The 24,413-nt window shown below is 49.7% G+C and overlaps 1 protein-coding gene across 1 annotated transcript in view; it reads left to right on the plus strand.

Annotated features, from left to right (window-relative positions):
• The window catches only part of scarf1 (scavenger receptor class F, member 1), a 71,091-nt gene extending 46,678 nt beyond the window's left edge, over positions 1 to 24,413 (plus strand). Inside the window, exons 10-12 of the mRNA XM_068010793.1 lie at positions 3,994 to 4,118; positions 16,544 to 16,678; positions 22,029 to 24,413. Coding sequence (XP_067866894.1) covers positions 3,994 to 4,118; positions 16,544 to 16,678; positions 22,029 to 23,113 — 1,345 coding nt within the window. The 3' untranslated portion in view covers positions 23,114 to 24,413. The remainder of the gene's footprint in view (positions 1 to 3,993; positions 4,119 to 16,543; positions 16,679 to 22,028) is intronic.

Raw genomic sequence — 24,413 nt, forward strand, 5'->3', positions numbered from 1 at the left:
TGTGGGCCGTACGTTATTCCTGTGGGCCGTACGTTATTCCCATGGACCGTACGTTATTCCTGTGGACCGTGTGTTATTCCCATGGACCGTACGTTATTCCTGTGGGTCGTACGTTATTCCTGTGGACCGTGTGTTATTCCTGTGGGCCGTACGTTATTCCTGTGGGCCGTACGTTATTCCTGTGGGTCGTACGTTATTCCCATGGACCGTGTGTTATTCCTGTGGGCCGTAAGTTATTCCTGTGGGCCGTACGTTATTCCTGTGGGTCGTACGTTATTCCCATGGACCGTGTGTTATTCCTGTGGGCCGTACGTTATTCCTGTGGGCCATACGTTATTCCTGTGGGTCGTACGTTATTCCCATGGACCGTGTGTTATTCCTGTGGGCCGTAAGTTATTCCTGTGGGCCGTAAGTTATTCCTGTGGGCCGTACGTTATTCCTGTGGGTCGTACGTTATTCCCATGGACCGTGTGTTATTCCTGTGGGCCATACGTTATTCCTGTGGGTTGTACGTTATTCCTGTGGGCCATACGTTATTCCTGTGGGTTGTACGTTATTCCTGTGGGTTGTACGTTATTCCTGTGGGCCGTAAGTTATTCCTGTGGGCCGTACGTTATTCCCATGGACCGTACGTTATTCCTGTGGGTCGTACGTTATTCCCATGGACCGTACGTTATTCCCGTGGGTCGTGCGTTATTCCCATGGACCGTGCGTTATTCCTGTGGGCCATACGTTATTCCTGTGGGCCGTACGTTATTCCCATGGACCGTGTGTTATTCCTGTGGGCCGTAAGTTATTCCTGTGGGCCATACGTTATTCCCACGGACTGTGCGTTATTCCTGTGGGCCGTACGTTATTCCCATGGACCGTACGTTATTCCCGTGGGTCGTGCGTTATTCCCATGGACCGTGCGTTATTCCTGTGGGCCATACGTTATTCCTGTGGGCCGTACGTTATTCCTGTGGGTCGTACGTTATTCCCATGGACCGTGTGTTATTCCTGTGGGCCATACGTTATTCCTGTGGGTTGTACGTTATTCCCATGGACCGTGCGTTATTCCTGTGGGTCGTACGTTATTCCTGTGGGTCGTACGTTATTCCCATGGACCGTACGTTATTCCTGTGGACCGTGTGTTATTCCTGTGGGCCATACGTTATTCCTGTGGGCCGTACGTTATTCCTGTGGGTCGTACGTTATTCCTGTGGGCCATACGTTATTCCTGTGGACCGTGTGTTATTCCCATGGACCGTACGTTATTCCTGTGGGTCGTACGTTATTCCTGTGGACCGTGTGTTATTCCTGTGGGCCGTACGTTATTCCTGTGGGCCATACGTTATTCCTGTGGACCGTGTGTTATTCCCATGGACCGTGCGTTATTCCTGTGGGCCATACGTTATTCCTGTGGGCCGTACGTTATTCCTGTGGGTCGTACGTTATTCCTGTGGACCGTGTGTTATTCCTGTGGGCCGTACGTTATTCCTGTGGACCGTGTGTTATTCCCATGGACCGTACGTTATTCCTGTGGGTCGTACGTTATTCCTGTGGACCGTGTGTTATTCCTGTGAGCCGTACGTTATTCCTGTGGACCGTGTGTTATTCCCATGGACCGTACGTTATTCCTGTGGGCCATACGTTATTCCTGTGGACCGTGTGTTATTCCCATGGACCGTACGTTATTCCTGTGGGTCGTACGTTATTCCTGTGGACCGTGTGTTATTCCTGTGGGCCATACGTTATTCCTGTGGGCCGTACGTTATTCCTGTGGGCCGTACGTTATTCCTGTGGGCCATACGTTATTCCTGTGGGCCATACGTTATTCCTGTGGGCCGTACGTTATTCCTGTGGGTCGTACGTTATTCCCATGGACCGTACGTTATTCCTGTGGGTCGTACGTTATTCCTGTGGGCCGTACGTTATTCCTGTGGGTCGTACGTTATTCCCATGGACCGTACGTTATTCCTGTGGGCCGTACGTTATTCCTGTGGGCCATACGTTATTCCTGTGGGTCGTACGTTATTCCCATGGACCGTACGTTATTCCTGTGGGTCGTGTGTTATTCCCATGGACCGTACGTTATTCCTGTGGGCCATACGTTATTCCTGTGGGTCGTACGTTATTCCCATGGACCGTACGTTATTCCTGTGGGCCATACGTTATTCCTGTGGACCGTGTGTTATTCCCATGGACCGTACGTTATTCCTGTGGGCCATACGTTATTCCTGTGGGTCGTACGTTATTCCCATGGACCGTACGTTATTCCCGTGGGCCATACGTTATTCCTGTGGACCGTGTGTTATTCCTGTGGGCCGTACGTTATTCCTGTGGGCCATACGTTATTCCTGTGGGCCATACGTTATTCCTGTGGACCGTGTGTTATTCCTGTGGGCCGTACGTTATTCCTGTGGGCCGTACGTTATTCCTGTGGGTCGTACGTTATTCCCATGGACCGTACGTTATTCCTGTGGGCCGTACGTTATTCCTGTGGGTCGTACGTTATTCCCATGGACCGTACGTTATTCCTGTGGGTCGTACGTTATTCCTGTGGACCGTGTGTTATTCCCATGGACCGTACGTTATTCCTGTGGGTCGTACGTTATTCCTGTGGACCGTGTGTTATTCCTGTGGGCCGTACGTTATTCCTGTGGGTCGTACGTTATTCCCATGGACCGTACGTTATTCCTGTGGGCCGTGTGTTATTCCCATGGACCGTACGTTATTCCTGTGGGTCGTACGTTATTCCTGTGGGTCGTACGTTATTCCTGTGGACCGTGTGTTATTCCCGTGGGTCGTACGTTATTCCCATGGACCGTGTGTTATTCCCGTGGACCGTGTGTTATTCCCGTGGACCGTGTGTTATTCCCGTGGACCGTGTGTTATTCCCGTGGACCGTGTGTTATTCCCGTGGACCGTGTGTTATTCCCGTGGACCGTGTGTTATTCCCGTGGACCGTGTGTTATTCCCGTGGACCGTGCGTTATTCCCGTGGGTCGTGCGTTATTCCCGTGGGCCGTGCGTTATTCCCATGGACCGTGTTTTATTCCCGTGGGCCGTGCGTTATTCCCATGGACCGTGCGATATTCCCATTGGCCGTGTCTTATTTCTGTTAGCTGTGTGATATTCCTGTGGGCCATGCATTTTTCCTGCTGGCTGTGTCTTATTCCTGTTGTTTGTGTGTTATTCATAGAGTCATAGAGTCATACAGCATAGAAACAGGCCATTCGGCCCACCGTGTCCATGCCGACCATAATGCCTATCTATACTAATCCCACCTGCCTGCATTAATTCCATATCCGTCTATGCCTTGCTCATTCAAGTACCTGTCCAGATGCCTCTTCAATGTCGCTACTGTTCCTGCCTCCACCACCTCCTCTGGCAGCTCATTCCAGATACCCACTATTCTTTGTGTGAAAAATTTACCCCTTTGATCCCCTTTAAACCTCCTCCCTCTCACCTTAAATCTATGCCCTCTAGTTTTAGTCACCCCTACCATGGGAAACAGACTCTGGCTATCTACCCTATCTATGCCTCTCATAATTTTATATACCTCTATCATGTCCCCTCAGCCTCCTTCGCTCCAGGGAAAACAGACCCAGCCTATCCAATCTCTCTTTATAACTCAAGCCCTCCAAACCAGGCAATATCCTTGTGAATCTTTTCTGCACCCTCTCTAGCTTAATCACATCTTTCCTGTAGTGCGGCGACCAGAACTGCACACAGTATTCCAAATGTGGCCTAACCAACGTTATGTACAACTGAAGGCTGCGTGGGCCGTGTGTTATTCCTGTGGGCCGTGTGTTATTCCTGTGGGCCGTGTGTTATTCCTGTGGGCCGTGTGTTATTCCTGTGGGCCGTGTGTTATTCCTGTTGGCCGTGTGTTATTCCTGTGGGCCGTGTGTTATTCCTGTTGGCCGTGTGTTATTCCTGTTGGCCGTGCGTTGCTGGGACCTGGTGTGTGTTACTGCTATTCCCCTCTTGCTCCTTTCTGTTTATTCAGGATGCTGGGCGAAGGTCATGGTCCAATAGCGAGGATGAAACATCACGTGCAGGGAGTTCTGGCCAATCTTGGCTCTGCCGTGCCCTGCCTCTCGTTTGGAAATCAAAAGCTCCCAAAAGTCACGGGTAAGAGCAAACGTGGCCCAGTGATCAGATCAGCTTCTGATTTTGATCATAAACCCAATGGTTTTGTGTCGCTAACAGTTAAAAACACCAGTTGATTTCCGGTGTAAGTGACAGAAGAGGCTCCTGTCCACATTATAGAGAGCTCATCGACAGATATCGATCACGGTGCTCCTGGCAGTACATTATAATATCAAGGAACCGATCTCTGTGCCTCCTCCATTAGTCTGGCAAAGTAAAAGAGCAGAGGGTCACAGGACTGCTGTTAAATGAAGACGCCAGGAATTCAAGATTAATCTCCAGGTCACAGCTGTGGGCAAACCCAGGAGAAAAATCATCTGGGCAGTAAAAATATTGGGCTGCACTTTATTCGGGTGCCGGACTCCGTGGCGGTGCCCTTTGAACTCGGCGGGGTGCCGGCATTCAGCGGCCGCCACAGAGCCCCCGTGATATTTTGCACAGGATCTCATTTAAATAGTGGGGGCGGAGCGCCCGCCCCCGATGAAGGGTAAGGGCGACCTCCGCACCTCAGCAATAACGTCCAGCACCACTGCGCAGGCGCCAGCACCATCTTTAAAGGGCTTTAAGCCCCTAGAATTACTTTAAATTTTTAAACAGGCAGCTGTATTACATTGTTATTAAACAATAAGAAATATGTGGATGGCCCTTTCTAAACCCCCCAATGGTCATTTCAATGCCTGAAATGACCAACACGTTCCTTTTTCCCCACCTGAACTTTATCCCCTAAACTTATAACATTTGACCTCTCACCCCTTCCCACCATCCCCACATCCAATAAAAATTGATTTCCCGGCTCCTCCACCCCTCCCCCCCTGAAATTTTTATTACTCCCCCCTCCCCACCAGGTCCTCGCCTTGGAACTCAGTGCGGAATTCCAATGGCGCGCAAAGGCCGAATGGAGGCCGTAAAATCAGTGTCACACAGCAGATGAAGGGCCCACCGCCAGGTGGCACGGGGGGCTGCACCAAGGCACCCCCCCCCCCCGCCGCCAATAATATGCAGCGGGCCCTTATCAACGTCGCAGGTTGAGGCGGGCATCTCCCCACAATATTTTACCAGCCCCCGCACAGTGACTGGCAGTATTGAGGGGCCATTATGGCCCATTCAGCCCATTATGTTTTTAAAAAAATTACACCAAAATTTACAGCACAGAAACAGGCCATTTGGCCCATCTGCTCCGTGCTGGTGTTTGTGCTCCACACGAGCCTCCTCCCACCCCTCTCCATCTCACTCTATCACCATATCCTTCTATTCCTCTCTCCCTCGTGTGTTTATCCAGCTTCCCCTTAAATGTATTGATACTAATCGAATGTGGTACCATTATTCAAGAAGGGTAGCAGGGATAAACCAGGTAATTACAGGCTGGTGAGGTTAACGTCAGTGGTAGGGAAATTATTGGAAAAAATTCTGAGAGACAGGATTAATCTCCAGTTGGAGAGGCAGGGATTGATCAGGGATAGTCAGCATGGCTTTGTCAGGGGGAGATCGTGTCTAACAAACTTGATTGAATTTTTTGAGGTGACTAGATGTGTAGATGAGGGTAAAGCAGTTGATGTAGTCTACATGGACTTCAGTAAGGCTTTTGATAAGGTCCCACGTGGGAGATTGGTTAAGAAGGTAAGAGCCCATGGGATCCAGGGCAATTTGGCAAATTGGATCCAAAATTAGCTTAGTGGCAGGAGGCAGAGGGTGATGGTCGAGGGCTGTTTTTGCGATTGGAAGCCTGTGACCAGTGGTGTAGCACAGGGATCGGTGCTGAGACCCTTGCTGTTTGTGGTATACATTAATGATTTATATGTGAATATAGGAGGTATGATCAGTAAGTTCGCAGACGACATGAAAATTGGTGGTGTCGTAAATAGTGAGGAGGAAAGCCTTAGACTACAGGACGATATAGATGGGCTGGTAAGATGGGCAGAGCAGTGGCAAATGGAATTTAATCCTGAGAAGTGTGAGGTGATGCATTTTGGGAGGACTAACAAGGCAAGAGGATATACAATGGATGGTAGGACCCTAGAGAGTACAGAGGGACCTTGGTGTACTTGTCCATAGATCACTGAAGGCAGCAGCACAGGTAGATAAGGTGGTTAGGAAGGCATATGGGATACTTGCCTTTATTAGCCGAGGCAATGAATATAAGAGCAGGGAGGTTATTATGGAGCTGTATAAAACACTAGTTAGGCCACAGCTGGAGTACTGTGTACAGTTCTGGGCACCACACTATAGGAAGGATGTGATTGCACTGGAGAGGGTGCAGAGGAGATTCACCAGGATGTTGCCTGGGCTGGAGCATTTCAGCTATGAAGAGAGACTGAAAAGGCTAGGGTTGTTTTCCTTGGAGCAGAGAAGGCTGAAGGGGGACCTGATTGAGGTATACAAAATTATGAGGGGCATTGATAGGTTAGATAGGAGAGACTTTTTCCCTTAGCGGAGCGGTCAATAACCAGGAGGCATAGATTTAAGGTAAGGGGCAGGAGGTTTAGGGGGGATTTGAGGAAAAAAAATTTCACCCAGAGGGTGGTTGGAATCTGGAACGCACTGCTTGAAGAGGTGGTCGAGGCAGGAACCCTCACAACATTTAAGAAGTATTTAGATGAGCACTTGAAACGCCAGAGCATACAATTGCTGGAAAATGGGATTAGATTGACGGGTGCTTGATGGTCAGCACGGGTGCGATGGGCCGAAGGGCCTGTTTCTGTGCTGTATAACTCTATGACTCTATGACTATTCACCTCAACCACTCCCTGTGGGATTGAGTTCCACATTCTCACCATTCTCCGGGGAAAGAAGTTTCTCCTGAATTCCCAATTGGATTTATTCGGGATTATCTTATATTTATGGCTCCTAGTTCTGGTCTCCTCAGCAAGTGGAAGCCTCTTCTCTACGCCTACCCTATCGAAACCCTTTTATAATTTTAAAGACCTCTATCGGGTCACCCCTGAGCCTTTTCTAGGGAAAACAGTCCCAGCCTGTTCAATCTTTCCTGATAGTTTTATCCTCTCAGTTCTGGGATCATACTTGGGATTCCTTTTTGCAACTTCTCCAGTGTCTCTCTATCCTATTTATAATATGGAGACCAGAACTGTTCACACTAAATCCAAGTGTGATCTGTACAGGTTTAACATAACTTCTCTCCTTTTCAATTCTACCCCTCTGGGAATGAATCCCAGTGCTGGGTTTGCTTTTTTATGGTTTTATTAACCAGTGTTGCTACTTTAATGATTTGCGAATCTGTGAGCTCCCAGGATCCCTTTGCTCCTCCAACCATTTAGACTGAGATCTTGCAGAGATTGTGGCCACCTGATTTCTCGCCAAAGTCTGTCGCCTATCCCTGAGAACACTTTGGTTTATTAGTTATAACAATTTTGGAGATTGGGGAAAAATGTTGCTTCCCCAACAGTCAAGAATCATCCAATCAGGGGCTGAAAAGTTTGTTTGCTTTCCAATGGCCAATAGAAAGTGGTGGAAGGTGGGGATCCACAAGGATTGACATGTTGTTTGACCAATAGCAGGAGTGTGTGGGGGCAGGCCATTGGAGGCAGGAGGTCATGTGATGATACCTGCAGGAATGTGTCCAATCAGAGTTGGCAACCCTGAGCAGGTAGGAAGGGTTAAAATGGCCGTTTATTATCCGTGTGTGCAGAACTTTGGAACGTGAGACAAGCTGCTCGTCCATTGTGTTCAATAACTGGCTCTTTTAATGTTAAGTCCTTGTTAACGGCATCTTCTCCCAGACTCTCCCGCACCCTGCTACAGATCCCAGGGCCACTATTTCGAAGAAGAGCGGGGGAGTTTTGCTGGTCTCCTGGGGTCAATATTTATCCTTCAGTTATTGTCACGAAAAACAGATTTTCTGGTCATTATCACATTGCTGTTTGTGGGATCTTGCTGTGCAGAAATTGGCTGCTGCGTTTCCTACATTACAACAATGACTACACTTCAAAAAGTTCTTCATTGGCTGTAAAGCACGAAGGGACATCCTGAGGTGACGAAAGGTGCTATAGAAATGCAGGTTTTTTCTTTGCACTTTCTGTTCTCTTGTAATACTGAAAGATAAAAGTTTCCAAGGAAATAAACAATAAGATGATGGTAGGTGGTGGTGTAGTGGTATTATCATTGGACTAGTAACCCAGAGACCCAGGGTATTTCTCTGGGGATATGGGTTCGAATCCCACCACAGCAGAAGGCGGAATTTGAATTTAATTAATAAATCTGGAATTAAAAAGCTAGTCTAATGATGGCCATGAAACCATTGTCGATTGTTGTAAAAACCCATCTGGTTCACTAATGTCCTTTCGGGAAGGAAATCTGCTGTCCTTACCTGGTCTGGCCTACATGTGACTCCAGACCCACAGCAATGTTGACTCTTACATGCCCTCTGAAATGGCCAAGCAAGCCACTCAGTTGTACCTAACCGCTACAAAGTCAATAAAAAGGAATGAAACCGGACGGACCACCCGGCATCAACCTAGGTACCGGAAACGACAACGGCAAACCCAGCCCTGTCGACCCTCCAAAGTCCTCCTTACTAACATCTGGGGCTTGTGCCAAAGTTGGGAGAGCTGTCCCACAGACTAGTCAAGCAACAGCCTGACATAGTCATACTCACGGAATCATACCTTACAGACAATGTCCCAGAGACTGCCATCACCATCCCCGGGTATGTCCTGTCCCACCAGAAGGACAGACCCAGCAGAGGTGGTGGCACAGTGGTATACAGTAGGGAGGGAGTTGCCCTGGGAGTCCTCAACATGGACTCCGGACCCCATGAAGTCTCATGGCATCAGGTCAAACATGGGCAAGGTAACCTCCTACTGATTACCACCTACCGCCCTCCCTCAGCTGATGACTCAGTACTCCACCATGTTGAACACCACTTGGAGGAAGCACTGAGGGTGGCGAGGGCACAAAATGTACTCTGTGTGGGGGACTTCAATGTCCAGAGTGGCTCGGTAGCACCACTACTGACCGAGCTGGCCGAGTCCTAAAGGACATAGCTGCTAGACTGGGTCTGCGGCAGGTGGTGAGGGAACCAACACGAGGGAAAAACATACTGGACCTCGTACTCACCAATCTGCCTGCCGCAGATGCTTCTGTCCATGACTGTATTGGTAGGAGTGACCACCGCACAGTCCTTGTGGAGACGAAGTCCCGTCTTCACATTGAGGATACCCTCCTGCGTGTTGTGTGGCACTACCACTGTGCTAAATGGGATAGATTTCGAACAGATCGAGCAATGCAAAACTTGGCATCCATGAGGCGCTGTGGGCCATCAGCAGCAGCAGAATTGTATTCAACCACAATCTGTAACCTCATGGCCCGGCATATCTCCCACTCTACCATTACCATCAAGCCAGGAGACCAACCCTGGTTCAATGAAGAATGCAGGAGGGCATGCCAGGCGCAGCACCAGGCATACCTCAAAATGAGGTGTCAACCTGGTGAAACTACAACACAGGACTATCTGCGTGCCAAACTGCGTAAGCAGCATGCGATAGACAGAGCTAAACGATCCCATAACCAGCGGATCAGATCTATGCTCTGCAGTCTTGCCACATCCAGCCGTGAATGGTGGTGGACAATTAAACAACTAACTGGAGGAGGTGGCTCCACAAATATCCCCATCCTCAATGATGGGGGAGCCCAGCACATCAGTGCAAAAGATAAGGCAAGCATTTGCAACAATCTTCAGCCAGATGTGCCGAGCTGATGATCCATCTCGGCCCCCTCCTGAAGTCCCCAGCATCACAGATGCCAGTCTTCAGCCAATTCGATTCACTCCGCGTGATATCAAGAAACGACTGAAGGCACTGGATACTGCAAAAGCTATGGGCCCTGACAATATTCCGGCAATAGTACTGAAGACCTGTGCTCCAGAACTTGCCGCACCCCTAGCCAAGCTGTTCCAGTACAGCTACAACACTGGCATCTACCCGGCAATGTGGAAAATTGCCCAGGTATATCCCGTACACAAAAAAAAGCAGGACAAGTCCAACCCGGCCAATTACCGCCCCATCAGCCTACTCTCAATCATCAGGAAAGTGATGGAAGGTGTCATCAACAGTGCCATCAAGCGGCACTTGCTTAGCAATAACCTGCTGAGTGACGCTCAGTTTGGGTACCGTCAGGACCACTCAGCTCCTGACCTCATTACAGCCTTGGTTCAAACATGGACAAAAGAGGTGAACTCAAGAGATGAGGTGAGAGTGACTGCCCTTGACATCAAGGCAGCATTTGACCAAGTATGGCATCAAGGAGCCCTAGCAAAACTGAGGTCAATGGGAATCAGGGGGAAAACCCTCCGCTGGCTGGAGTCATACCTGGCACAAAGGAAGATGGTTGTGGTTGTTGGAGGTCAATCATCTGAGCTCCAGGACATCACTGCAGGAGTTCCTCAGGGTAGTGTCCTAGACCCAACCATATTCAGCTGCTTCATCAATGACCTTCCTTCAATCATAAGGTCAGAAGTGGGGATGTTCGCTGATGATTGCACAATGTTCAGCACCATTCGTGACTCCTCAGATACTGAAGCAGTCCGTGTAGAAATGCAGCAAGACCTGGACAATATCCAGGCTTGGGCTGATAAGTGGCAAGTAACATTTGCACCACAGAAGTGCCAGGCAATGAGCATCTCCAACAAAAGAGAATCTAACCTTCTCCCCTTGACATTCAACAGCATTGCCATCGTTGAATCCCCCACTATCAACATCCTAGGGGCTACCATTGACCAGAAACGGAACTGGAGTAGCCATATAAATACCGTGGCTACAAGAGCAGGTCAGAGGCTAGGAATCCTGAGGGAGTAACTCTCCTCCTGACTCCGCAAAGCCTGTCCACCATCTACAAGGGACAAGTCAGGAGTGTGATGGAATACTCTCCACTTGCCTGGATGGGTGCAGCTCCAACAACACTCAAGAAGCTCGACATCATCCAGGACAAAGCAGCCCACTAGATTGGCATCCCATCTACAAACATTCACTCCCTCCACCACCGACGCACATTAGCAGCAGTGTGTACCGTCTACAAGATGCACAGCAGCAATGCACCAAGGCTCCTTAGCACCTTCCAAAACCGCAACCTCTACCAACTAGAAGGACAAGGGCAGCAAATGCATGGGAACACCACCACCTGCAAGTTCCCCTCCAAGTCACACACCATCCTGACTTGGAACTATAATCGCCGTTCCTTCACTGTCGCTGGGTCAAAATCCTGGAACTCCCTTCCTAACAGCACTGTGGGTGTACCTACCCCACATGGACTGCAGCAGTTCAAGAAGGCAGCTCACCACCACCTTCTCAAGGGCAATTAGGGATGGGCAATAAATGCTGGCATAGCCAGTGACACCCACATCCCATGAATGAATTTTTAAAAAAATTATAGTTGATGTTTCTGGAGGAGCAAATTCCAGACGTACAGATACTTTCTTGTCCCCGTGTAAAAGATGTTGAATCTGAAATAAATCACTTGTCTGAAGCTGAGAGTTTGTTTCACGTGGATTTGCTCTGAATCCGCTCAAATACTCAGATTCAAAACAGGAAATGACTTCAAGTCTTTGTTAAAATAGCGCAGGGGGATTTTCCCAGGAAAGTGTAAATCACATCACTAAAAACAGCAAAGGCAGGATTTATACCCACTGCTGGTGAGTGAGGACCATACAATGCAGCAAGTATGTTAGATAGCACCGTGTGTACTGAGTGTGTCACATTGCATGGTGTGAGTGTTTCACAATGCACAGTGTGAGTGTGTCAGAATGTGCAGTGTGAAGTGAGTGTGTCAGAATGCACAGTGTGAAGTGAGTGTGTCAGAATGCACTGAGTGTGTGTGTCAGAATGCGCAGTGTGAAGTGAGTGTGTCAGAATGCGCAGTGTGAAGTGAGTGTGTCAGAATGTGCAGTGTGAGTGAGTGTGTCAGAATGCGCAGTGTGAGTGAGTGTGTCAGAATGCACAGTGTGAAGTGAGTGTGTCAGAATGCACTGAGTGTGTGTGTGTCAGAATGTGCAGTGTGAAGTGAGTGTGTCAGAATGCACTGAGTGTGTGTGTGTCAGAATGCGCAGTGTGAAGTGAGTGTGTCAGAATGTGCAGTGTGAGTGAGTGTGTCAGAATGCGCAGTGTGAGTGAGTGTGTCAATGCGCAGTGTGAGTGAGTGTGTCAGAATGTGCAGTGAGTGAGTGTGTCAGAATGCGCAGTGTGAAGTGAGTGTGTCAGAATGTGCGGTGTATGTGAGTGTGTCAGAATGCGCAGTATGAGTGAGTATGTCAGAATGCAGGGTGTGAGTGAGTGTGTCAGAATGTGCAGTGAGTGAGTGTGTCAGAATGCGCAGTGTGTGAGTATGTCAGAATGCGCAGTGTGAGTGAGTGTGTCAGAATGCGCAGTGTGAGTGAGTGTGTCAATGCGCAGTGTGAGTGAGTGTGTCAATGCGCAGTGTGAGTGAGTGTGTCAGAATGTGCAGTGAGTGAGTGTGTCAGAATGCGCAGTGTGAAGTGAGTGTGTCAGAATGTGCGGTGTATGTGAGTATGTCAGAATGCGCAGTATGAGTGAGTATGTCAGAATGCAGGGTGTGAGTGAGTGTGTCAGAACGCACAGTGTGAAGTGAGTGTTTCAAAATGTGCAGTATGAGTGAGTGTGTTAGAATGTGCAGTGTGAGTGAGTGTGTCAGAATGCGCAGTGTGAGTGAGTGTGTCAGAATGTGCAGTGAGTGTGTCAGAATGTGCAATGAGTGTGTCAGAATGTGCAGTGAGTGTGTCAGAATGTGCAGTGAGTGTGTCAGAATGCACTGTGAGTGAGTGTGTCAGAATGCGCAGTGAGTGAGTGTGTCAGAATGCGCAGTGAGTGAGTGTGTCAGAATGCGCAGTGTGAGTAAGCATGTCAGAATGCGCAGTGTGAAGTGAGTGTGTCAGAATTCACTGTGTATGTGAGTGTGTCAATGCGCAGTGTGAGGTGAATGTGTCAGAATGTGCGGTGTGAAGTGAGTGTGTCAGAATGCGCAGTGTGAGTGAGAGTGAAAGAATGCGCGGTGTATGTGATTGTGTCAATGCGCAGTGTGAAGTGAAGGTGTCAGAATGCGCAGAGTGAAGTGAGTGTGTCAGAATGCACATTGTGAGTGAGTGTGTCAAAATGTGCAGTGAGACGTGAGTGTGTCAGAATACGCAGTGTGAGTGTGTCAGAATACGCAGTGTGAGTGTGTTAGAATGTGCAGTGTGAGTGAGTGTGTCAGAATACGCAGTGTGAGTGTGTCAGAATACGCAGTGAGTGAGTGTGTTAGAATGTGCAGTGTGAGTGAGTGTGTTAGAATGCGCAGCGTGAATTGAGTGTGTCAGAATACGCAGCATGAATTGAGTGTGTCAGAATGCACATTGTGAGTGAGTGTGTCAGAATGCGCAGTGTGACGTGAGTGTGTCAGAATGAGCATTGTGAGTGAGTGTCAGAATGCGTGGTGTATGTGAGTGTGTCAATGCACAGTGTGAGTGTGTCAATGCACAGTGTGAGTGTGTCAGAATGCGCAGTGTGAGTGAGAATGTCAGAATGCACAGTGTGAAGTGAGTGTGTCAGAATGCGCGGTGTATATGAGTGTGTCAATGCGCGGTGTAACGTGAGTGTGTCAGAATACGCAGTGTGAGTGTGTGTATCAGAATGTGCAGTGAGTGAGTGTGTTAGAATGCACAGTGTGTGTGTGTATCAGAATTCGTAGTGAGTGAGTGTGTTAGAATGCACAGTGTGAAGTGAGTGTGTCAGAATGCGCAGTGTGAGTGAGAGTGTCAGAATGCGCGGTGTATGTGAGTGTGTCAGAATGCGCAGTGTGAGTGAGAGTGTCAGAATGCGCGGTGTATGTGAGTGTGTCAATGCGCAGTGTGAGGTGAATGTGTCAGAATGCGCAGTGTGAAGTGAGTGTGTCAGAATGCGCAGTGTGAGTGAGAGTGTCAGAATGCGCGGTGTATGTGAGTGTGTCAATGCGCAGTGTGAAGTGAAGGTGTCAGAATGCGCAGAGTGAAGTGAGTGTGTCAGAATGCACATTGTGAGTGAGTGTGTCAAAATGTGCAGTGAGACATGAGTGTGTCAGAATACGCAGTGTGAGTGTGTTAGAATGTGCAGTGTGAGTGAGTGTGTCAGAATACGCAGCGTGAGTGTGTGTATCAGAATGCGCAGTGAGTGAGTGTGTTAGAATGTGCAGTGTGAGTGAGTGTGTTAGAATGCGCAGCGTGAATTGAGTGTGTCAGAATACGCAGCGTGAATTGAGTGTGTCAGAATGCACATTGTGAGTGAGTGTGTCAGAATGCGCAGTGTGACGTGAGTGTGTCAGAATGCGCATTGTGAGTGAGTGTCAGAAAGCGTGGTGTATGTGAGTGTGTCAATGCACAGTGTGAGTGTGTCAGAATGCGCAGTGTGAGTGAGAATGTCAGAATGCACAGTGTGAAGTGAGTGTGTCAGAATGCGCGGTGTAACGTGAGTGTGTCAGAATACGCAGTGTGAGTGTGTGTATCAGAATGCACAGTGTGAGTGTGTGTATCAGAATTCGCCGTGAGTGAGTGTGTTCGAATGCACAGTGTGAGTGTGTGTATCAGAATGCGCAGTGAGTGAGTGTGTTAGAATGCACAGTGTGAGTGAGTGTGTCAGAATGCGCAGTGTGAGTGAGAGTGTCAGAATGTGCAGAGTGAGTGAGCGTGTCAGAATGTTCAGTGTGAAGTGAGTTTAGTTTAGTTTAGAGATACAGCACTGAAACAGGCCCTTCGGCCCACCGAGTCTGTGCCGACCATCAACCACCCATTTATACTAATCCTACACTAATTCCATATTCCTACCACATCCCCACCTGTCCCTATATTTCCCTACCACCTACCTACACTAGGGGCAATTACTAATGGCCAATTTACCTATCAACCTGCAAGTCTTTGGCATGTGGGAGGAAACCGGAGCACCCGGAGAAAACCCACGCAGACACAGGGAGAACTTGCAAACTCCACACAGGCAGTACCCAGAATTGAACCCGGGTCGCTGGAGCTGTGAGGCTGCGGTGCTAACCACTGCGCCACTGTGCCGCAGTGTGTCAGAATGCGCGGTGAGTGAGTGTGTTAGAATGTGCAGTTTGAGTGAGTGTGTCAGAATGTTCAGAGTGAGTGAGTGTGTCAGAAAGCGAGGTGTATGTCAGTGTGTCATAATCTGCAGTGTGAGTGAACCTGTCAGAATGCGCAGTGTGAAGTTATTGTATCAGAATGCACAGTGAGTGAGTGTGTCAGAGAGCGCAGTGTGAAGTTAGTGTGTCAGAATGTGCAGTGTGAAGTTAATGTGTCAGAATGCACAATGTGTGTGTGTCAGAGAGCGCAGTGTGAGTGAGTGTGTCAGAGAGCATAGTGTGAAGTTAGTGTGTCAGAATGTGCAGTGTGAAGTTAGTGTGTCAGAATGCACAGTGTGTGAGTGTGTCAGAGAGTGCAGTGTGAAGTTAGTGTGTCAGAATATGCAGTGTGAAGTTAGTGTGTCAGAATGCACAGTGTGTGAGTGTGTCAGAGAGTGCAGTGTGAAGTTAGTGTGTCAGAATATGCAGTGTGAAGTTAGTGTGTCAGAATGCACAGTGTGTGAGTGTGTCAGAGAGCGCAGTGTGAAGTTAGTGTGTCAGAATGTGCAGTGTGAAGTTAGTGTGTCAGAATGCACAGTGTGTGAGTGTGTCAGAGAGTGCAGTGTGAAGTTAGTGTGTCAGAATATGCAGTGTGAAGTTAGTGTGTCAGAATGCACAGTGTGTGAGTGTGTCAGAGAGCGCAGTGTGAAGTTAGTGTGTCAGAATGTGCAGTGTGAAGTTAGTGTGTCAGAATGCACAATGTGTGAGTGTGTCAGAGAGCGCAGTGTGAAGTTAGTGTGTCAGAATGTGCAGTGTGAAGTTAGTGTGTCAGAATGCACAGTGTGTGAGTGTGTCAGAGAGCACAGTGTGAAGTTAGTGTGTCAGAATGTGCAGTGTGACGTTAGTGTGTCAGAATGCACAGTGTGTGAGTGTGTCAGAGAGCACAGTGTGAAGTTAGTGTGTCAGAATGTGCAGTGTGAAGTTAGTGAGTCAGAATGCACAGTGTGTGAGCATGTCAGAGAGCGCAGTGTGAAGTTAGTGTGTCAGAATGCACAGTGTGTGAGTGTGTCAGAGAGCGCAGTGTGAAGTTAGTGTGTCAGAGAGCGCAGTGTGAAGTTAGTGTGTCAGAATGTGCAGTGTGAAGTAAGTGTGTCAGAATACTCGGTGTGAGTGAGTGCATTACAATGCACAGTGTGAGTGTGTCAGAATGCACGGTGTGAGTGAGTGTGTCAGAATGCACGGTGTGAGTGAGTGTGTCAGAATGTGCAGTGTGAAGTAAGTGTGTCAGAATACTCGGTGTGAGTGAGTGTGTCAGAATGCACACTGTGCTGCAATTATAACTGGCTGTCTTTCCCTTGCAGTTTCACACCACGATGCTGACATCAGTTTTAACTGCAGTTTCATCGACTCTCCCTCTGCTGCCTGGGACTCGGTGTCTTTCTCCTCCTTTGAGACAGATGACGAGGAGCCTGTGTACTGTGTACCCCCTCAGGAAGGTGAGGAGAGGTGCTGGGGTGACAGCAAACCCCAGAACACACACAATGGCAATGCTGAACTCAAACCCAACATGTTAACTGGGAGCAATGTAAACCCCCTCACAGGCACTGCAGTAGTCAGCCAATCATGGGGACAAGATTCATCCCCATGAGAAGGGCAAGGGCAACAAAAAGATAATCCCGGAATTGGGGATTGCAACCATGAAAAATGATGAAGGAATTTGTGTCTCTCTCATGTGGAAAGGAGGTTTCTAAATGTGAGAATGTTCCTGGATTTGTCAAAGATAATTGAGGCACGTTGTTCCCTGTGTGAAAGGGTTCAAATCCCAGTGAGAGTCAGCACCTAAGAGGCCGGTGAGCCTTACGTCAGTGGTAGGGAAACTATTAGAGAGGATTATTCGGGACAGGATTTTCTCCCATTTGGAAACAAACAAACTTATTAGCGAGAGGCTGCATGGTTTTGTGAAGGGGAGGTCGTGTCATACTAATTTGATTGAGTATTTTGAGGAAGTGACGCAGATGATTGATGAGGGAAGGGCAGTGGATGTTATCTATATGGACTTTAGTAAAGCCTTTGACAAGGTCCCTCATGGCAGACTGGTACAAAAGGTGAAGTCACACGGGATCAGAGGTGAGCTGGCAAGATGGATACAGAACTGGCTCAGTCACAGAAGACAGAGGGTAGCAGTGGAAGGGTGCTTTTCTGAATGGAGGGATGTGACTAGTGGTGTTCCGCAGGGATCAGTGCTGGGACCTTTGCTGTTTGTAGTATATATAAATGATTTGGAGGAAAATGTAGCTGGTCTGATTAGTAAGTTTGTGGACGACACAAAGGTTGGTGGAGTTGCGGATAGTGATGAGGATTGTCAGAGGATACAGCAAGATATAGATTGGTTGGAGACTTGGGCGGAGAAATGGCAGATGGAGTTTAATCCGGACAAATGTGAGATAATGCATTTTGACAGGTCTAATGCAGGTGGGAAGTATACAGTAAATGGCAGAACCCTTAGGAGTATTGACAGACAGAGAGATCTGGGCGTACAGGTTCACAGGTCACTGAAAGTGGCAACGCAGGTGGATAAGGTAGTCAAGAAGGCATACGGCATGCTTGCCTTCATTGGTCGGGGCATAGAGTATAAAAATTGGCAAGTCATGTTGCAGCTGTACAGAACTTTAGTTAGGCCACGCTTAGAATATTGCGTGCAATTCTGGTCTCCACACTACCAGAAGGACGTGGAGGCTTTGGAGAGGGTACAGAGGAGGTTTACCAGGATGTTGCCTGGTCTGGAGGGCATTAGCTATGAGGAGAGGTTGGAAAAACTCGGATTGTTTTCACTGGAACGACGGAGGTGGAGGGGCGACATGATGGAGGTTTACAAAGTTATGAGCGGCATGGACAGAGTGGATAGTCAGAAGCTTTTTCCCAGGGTGGAAGAGTCAGTTACTAGGGGACATAGGTTCAAGCTGCGAGGGGCAAAGTTTAGAGGGGATGTGTGAGGCAAGTTTTTTTACACAGAGGGTGTTGAGTGCCTGGAACTTGCTGCCAGGGGAGGTGGTGGAAGCAGATACGATAGTAACGTTTAAGAGACATCTTGACAAATACATGAATAGGATGGGAATAGAGGGATATGGGACCCGGAGCTGCAGAAGGTGTAAGTTTAGGCAGGCATCAAGATCGGCGCAGGGTTGGAGGGCCGAATGGCCTGTTCCTGTGCTGTACTGTTCTTTGTTCTTTGTTCTTCAGGAACTGTCTCCCAGTGAGAATCAGCACCTTCAGGAGCTGCATCCCAGTGAGAGTCAGCACCTTCAGGAACTGTCCCCCAGTGAGAGTCAGCACCTTCAGGAACTGTCCCCCAGTGAGAGTCAGCACCTTCAGGAACTGTCCCCCAGTGAGTGTCAGCAATTTTAGGAACTGTATCCCAGTGAGAGTCAGCACCTTCAGGAACTGAATCCCAGTGAGAGTCAGCACCTTCAGGAGCTTTCTCCCAGTGAGAGTCAGCACCTTCAGGAACTGTCCCCCAGTGAGAGTCAGCACCTTCAGGAACTGTCCCCCAGTGAGAGTCAGCACCTTCAGGAACTGTCCCCCAGTGAGAGTCAGCACCTTCAGGAACTGTCCCCCAGTGAGAGTCAGCACCTTCAGGAACTGTACCCCAGTAAGAGTCAGCACCTTCAGGAACTGTCCCCCAGTGAGAATCAGCACCTTCAGGAACTGTCTCCCAGTGAGAATCAGCACCTTCAGGAACTGTCCCCCAGTGAGAATCAGCACCTTCAGGAACTGTCCCCCAGTGAGAATCAGCACCTTCAGGAACTGTCCCCCAGTGAGATTCAGCACCTTCAGGAACTGTCCCCCAGTGAGAATCAGCACCTTCAGGAACTGTCCCCCAGTGAGATTCAGCACCTTCAGGAACTGTCTCCCAGTGAGAATCAGCACCTTCAGGAACTGTCCCCCAGTGAGAATCAGCACCTTCAGGAACTGTCCCCCAGTGAGAATCAGCACCTTCAGGAACTGTCCCCCAGTGAGATTCAGCACCTTCAGGAACTGTCCCCCAGTGAGAATCAGCACCTTCAGGAACTGTCTCCCAGTGAGAATCAGCACCTTCAGGAACTGTCCCCCAGTGAGAATCAGCACCTTCAGGAACTGTCCCCCAGTGAGAATCAGCACCTTCAGGAACTGTCCCCCAGTGAGATTCAGCACCTTCAGGAACTGTCCCCCAGTGAGAGTCAGCCCCTTCAGGAACTGTCCCCCAGTGAGATTCAGCACCTTCAGGAACTGTCCCCCAGTGAGATTCAGCACCTTCAGGAACTGTCCCCCAGTGAGAGTCAGCACCTTCAGGAACTGTCCCCCAGTGAGAATCAGCACCTTCAGGAACTGTCCCCCAGTGAGTGTCAGCACCTTCAGGAACTGTATCCCAGTGAGAGTCAGCACCTTCAGGAAGTGTATCCCAGTGAGAGTCAGCACCTTCAGGAAGTGTATCCCAGTGAGAGTCAGCACCTTCAGGAACTGTCCCCCAGTGAGATTCAGCACCTTCAGGAACTGTCCCCCAGTGAGAGTCAGCAACTTCAGGAACTGTCCCCCAGTGAGAGTCAGCACCTTCAGGAACTGTCCCCCAGTGAGAGTCTGCACCTTCAGGAACTGTCCCCAGTGAGATTCAGCACCTTCAGGAACTGTCCCCCAGTGAGAGTCAGCACCTTCAGGAACTGTCCCCCAGTGAGAGTCAGCACCTTCAGGAACTGTCCCCCAGTGAGATTCAGCACCTTCAGGAACTGTCCCCCAGTGAGATTCAGCACCTTCACGAACTGTCCCCCAGTGAGATTCAGCACCTTCAGGAACTGTCCCCCAGTGAGAGTCATCACCTTCAGGAACTGTCCCCCAGTGAGATTCAGCACCTTCAGGAACTGTCCCCCAGTGAGAGTCAGCACCTTCAGGAACTGTCCCCCAGTGAGAGTCAGCACCTTCAGGAACTGTCCCCCAGTGAGAGTCAGCACCTTCAGGAACTGTCCCCCAGTGAGAGTCTGCACCTTCAGGAACTGTCCCCCAGTGAGATTCAGCACCTTCAGGAACTGTCCCCCAGTGAGAGTCAGCACCTTCAGGAACTGTCCCGCAGTGAGAGTCAGCACCTTCAGGAACTGTCCCCCAGTGAGAGTCTGCACCTTCAGGAACTGTCCCCCAGTGAGAGTCAGCACCTTCAGGTACTGTCACCCAGTGAGAGTCTGCACCTTCAGGAACTGTCCCCAGTGAGATTCAGCACCTTCAGGAACTGTCCCCCAGTGAGATTCAGCACCTTCAGGAACTGTCCCCCAGTGAGAGTCATCACCTTCAGGAACTGTCCCCCAGTGAGATTCAGCACCTTCAGGAACTGTCCCCCAGTGAGATTCAGCACCTTCACGAACTGTCCCCCAGTGAGATTCAGCACCTTCAGGAACTGTCCCCCAGTGAGAGTCATCACCTTCAGGAACTGTCCCCCAGTGAGATTCAGCACCTTCAGGAACTGTCCCCCAGTGAGAGTCAGCACCTTCAGGAACTGTCCCCCAGTGAGAGTCAGCACCTTCAGGAACTGTCCCCCAGTGAGAGTCAGCACCTTCAGGAACTGTCCCCCAGTGAGAGTCTGCACCTTCAGGAACTGTCCCCCAGTGAGATTCAGCACCTTCAGGAACTGTCCCCCAGTGAGAGTCAGCACCTTCAGGAACTGTCCCGCAGTGAGAGTCAGCACCTTCAGGAACTGTCCCCCAGTGAGAGTCTGCACCTTCAGGAACTGTCCCCCAGTGAGAGTCAGCACCTTCAGGTACTGTCCCCCAGTGAGTGTCATCACCTTCAGGAACTGTCCCCCAGTGAGATTCAGCACCTTCAGGAACTGTCCCCCAGTGAGAGTCAGCACCTTCAGGAACTGTCCCCCAGTGAGAGTCTGCACCTTCAGCAACTGTCCCCCAGTGAGAGTCTGCACCTTCAGCAACTGTCCCCCAGTGAGAGTCAGCACCTTCAGGAACTGTCCCCCAGTGAGATTCAGCACCTTCAGGAACTGTCCCCCAGTGAGATTCAGCACCTTCAGGAACTGTCCCCCAGTGAGTGTCAGCACCTTCAGGAACTGTCCCCCAGTGAGATTCAGCACCTTCAGGAACTGTCCCCCAGTGAGAGTCAGCACCTTCAGGAACTGTCCCCCAGTGAGATTCAGCACCTTCAGCAACTGTCCCCCAGTGAGAGTCAGCACCTTCAGGAACTGTCCCCCAGTGAGATTCAGCACCTTCAGGAACTGTCCCCCAGTGAGATTCAGCACCTTCAGGAACTGTCCCCCAGTGAGTGTCAGCACCTTCAGGAACTGTCCCCCAGTGAGATTCAGCACCTTCAGGAACTGTCCCCCAGTGAGAGTCAGCACCTTCAGGAACTGTCCCCCAGTGAGAGTCAGCACCTTCAGGAACTGTCCCCCAGTGAGAGTCAGCACCTTCAGGAATTGTCCCCCAGTGAGAGTCAGCGCCTTCAGGAACTGTCCCCCAGTGAGAGTCAGCACCTTCAGGAACTGTCCCCCAGTGAGATTCAGCACCTTCAGGAACTGTATCCCAGTGAGAGTCAGCACCTTCAGGAATTGTCCCCCAGTGAGAGTCAGCACCTTCAGGAACTGTCCCCCAGTGAGATTCAGCACCTTCAGGAATTGTCCCCCAGTGAGATTCAGCACCTTCAGGAATTGTCCCCCAGTGAGAGTCAGCACCTTCAGGAATTGTCCCCCAGTGAGAGTCAGCACCTTCAGGAACTGTCCCCCAGTGAGATTCAGCACCTTCAGTGCTGTTGCCAGGTGTATAAACTAAGAATCAGTTAAGATGATGAGATATGTATTTGAATATTTATCCTCTCTTTCAGGCTGTGGTTTTCTGGCTCCTGCGGGTGGATTTCAGGAGTTAAGTTCCCGGTGTAACTACTTCCCAGCGGAACAGGCGGATTTAAGCAGTGAGCATGGGCTGCAGCCATTGTCCATTCCCAGAACGTCCAGTATCGTGAAGGCTAAGAGACCCTCCGTCTCGTTTGCAGAAGGGACAAAATTTGGCCCTGAAGTGAGGCGGGGGTCCATGCCAGAGAGCAGGGTCATTCCCACCATGAACACACAGAGGAAAAGGAAGCTGTCGTGTACACTCAGTAAACTGACACCCATCCGGTCAGAGCCTGGAGCAAGTGATAGTCCCCCTGTCGTCTGCCAGCCCTATGAGTGCACCAACCTGCCTGGTGTTTACCCAGAGACTGAGGCCCTCCCCCGCCCCTGTAAACCCTCTGCCAGGACCAGAGCTGGTGAACACAGGTGCACCTCATCCACAACCAAGAAAGCCTCTCCGGCACGGGAGCGCGAGGAGATGTTGGTGACCTCTGGTGACCCAAAGGTCGCTGCCAACGATCAGAAGGTGACGACTGTCTATGTAATGGCGGGAGAAGCAAAGAGATCGTCTAAAATCTGGGGGAGCTCAGCGGACGGAATCGGAGTTGGCACTGTTCAGGCAATGCTGAGAAGATTCGGTAGCTTCCCGAAACAGCGATCAAGTCCCAAAGAGGAATTAAGACCCAGATCCCGTGGAGAGAATATCTCCAAAGTCCATCGCAAGCTGGCTGCCCTGCACAGAAACTGCAAACACCAGTCACCAGACAACATGGCAGCCTGTGCAGATGAGCTGAAGAGATCCAAGGAGAATTCCCTTTCCAGATTCCCCATCATACCGTCTAGTGCCACACAGCAAACTCAAGCAGTAAGCAATGCCACCTTGACTAAGAAACCACTTATCCCAACAACCCCCATCCTTAGGAAGCTGGTGGCCAACGTGGCAGAGGACACGGAGAATAGACTGGACATGATACCCAGTCCCGCCCAAAGGGACAACCCTCCTGAACAGGACGGAGAGGACGGACACCAGGGATGTGAGGACATACCCACTGAGGAAGCAAACCAGGAAATCCAATGAGAAACTAGTTCAAGCTGTGAAGCTTCATACTCATGCACAGAGCAGAGAGTTCAGCAACCCAGCACTGCAAGCAAAATGGAAAGAACGGGATTCAACCCTGAACCTGACTTAGTCACGGAAGCAAAGCTTCCACCCTTGACAGTGGGATTGTTAAAGGTTCCTCAGGATAGGAATCTTAAAACATTGAGATAGATCAGAGAGATTAGGAAGATGGAGGGAGGCTTTGGGAGATATCAAACATTACTATAGAGCTTGTTGGAAATGATGTATTATGTTTAACACAGATGTAAATAACAACTTTTTAATGGGATTGGCCTGAGGGAAACAGAGAGGCTAATCACACTCATTGAGAAATTGCACTTACTTTATTCAAATATGTCAGCATTCTACACCGAACATTCAGTTCCATTGATCTCAACCCTCAAACTCCCTTCTCCTCATATCCCTCAATCCCATCCTTCTTCTCCCCATATCCCTCAATCCCACCCCCCTTCTCTCCATATCCCTCAATCCCACCCCCCTTCTCCCCATATCCCTCAATCCCACCCCCCTTCTCTCCATATCCCTCAATACCACCCCCCTTCTCCCCATATCCCTCAATCCCACCCCCCTTCTCTCCATATCCCTCAATCCCACCCCCCTTCTCCCCATATCCCTCAATCCCACCCCCCTTCTCCCCATATCCCTCAATCCCACCCCCCTTCTCCCCATATCCCTCAATCTCATCCCCTTCTCCCCATATCCCTCAATCCCATCCCCTTCTCCCCAAATCCCTCAATCCCAAACCCTTCTCCCCATATACCTCAATCAAATCCCCTTCTCCCCATATCCCTCGATCCCACCTACCATTTGCATATGTTGCACCTTTTAACATCTCAGGACATCCCAACTCACTTTGCAGTCAATATTTTTGAAGTGTAGTCATTGTTGTAATGTCTGAAGTGCACAGCATGATCCCACAAACAGCAATGTGATAATGACCTGATCATCTTTGTTATTGATGTGGTTGAGGGGTAAACGTTGTCTAGGAAACCGGGGAGAAACTCCACTGCCCTTCTTCCAGTAGTGGCCGTGGGATCTTTTACATCCACCTGAGAGGGCAGAGGGGACCTCACTTTAACATCTCATCTGAAAGATGGCATCCCCAACAGTGCAGCACTCCCTCAGTACTGACCTTCTGACAGTGCAGCACTCCCTCAGTACTGACCCTCCGACAGTGCAGCACTCCCTCAGTACTGACCTTCTGACAGTGCAGCACTCCCTCAGTACTGACCCTCCGACAGTGCAGCACTCCCTCAGT

The sequence above is a fragment of the Heterodontus francisci genome, chromosome 30, assembly GCF_036365525.1.
Source record: "Heterodontus francisci isolate sHetFra1 chromosome 30, sHetFra1.hap1, whole genome shotgun sequence".
Classification (NCBI taxonomy): domain Eukaryota; kingdom Metazoa; phylum Chordata; class Chondrichthyes; order Heterodontiformes; family Heterodontidae; genus Heterodontus; species Heterodontus francisci.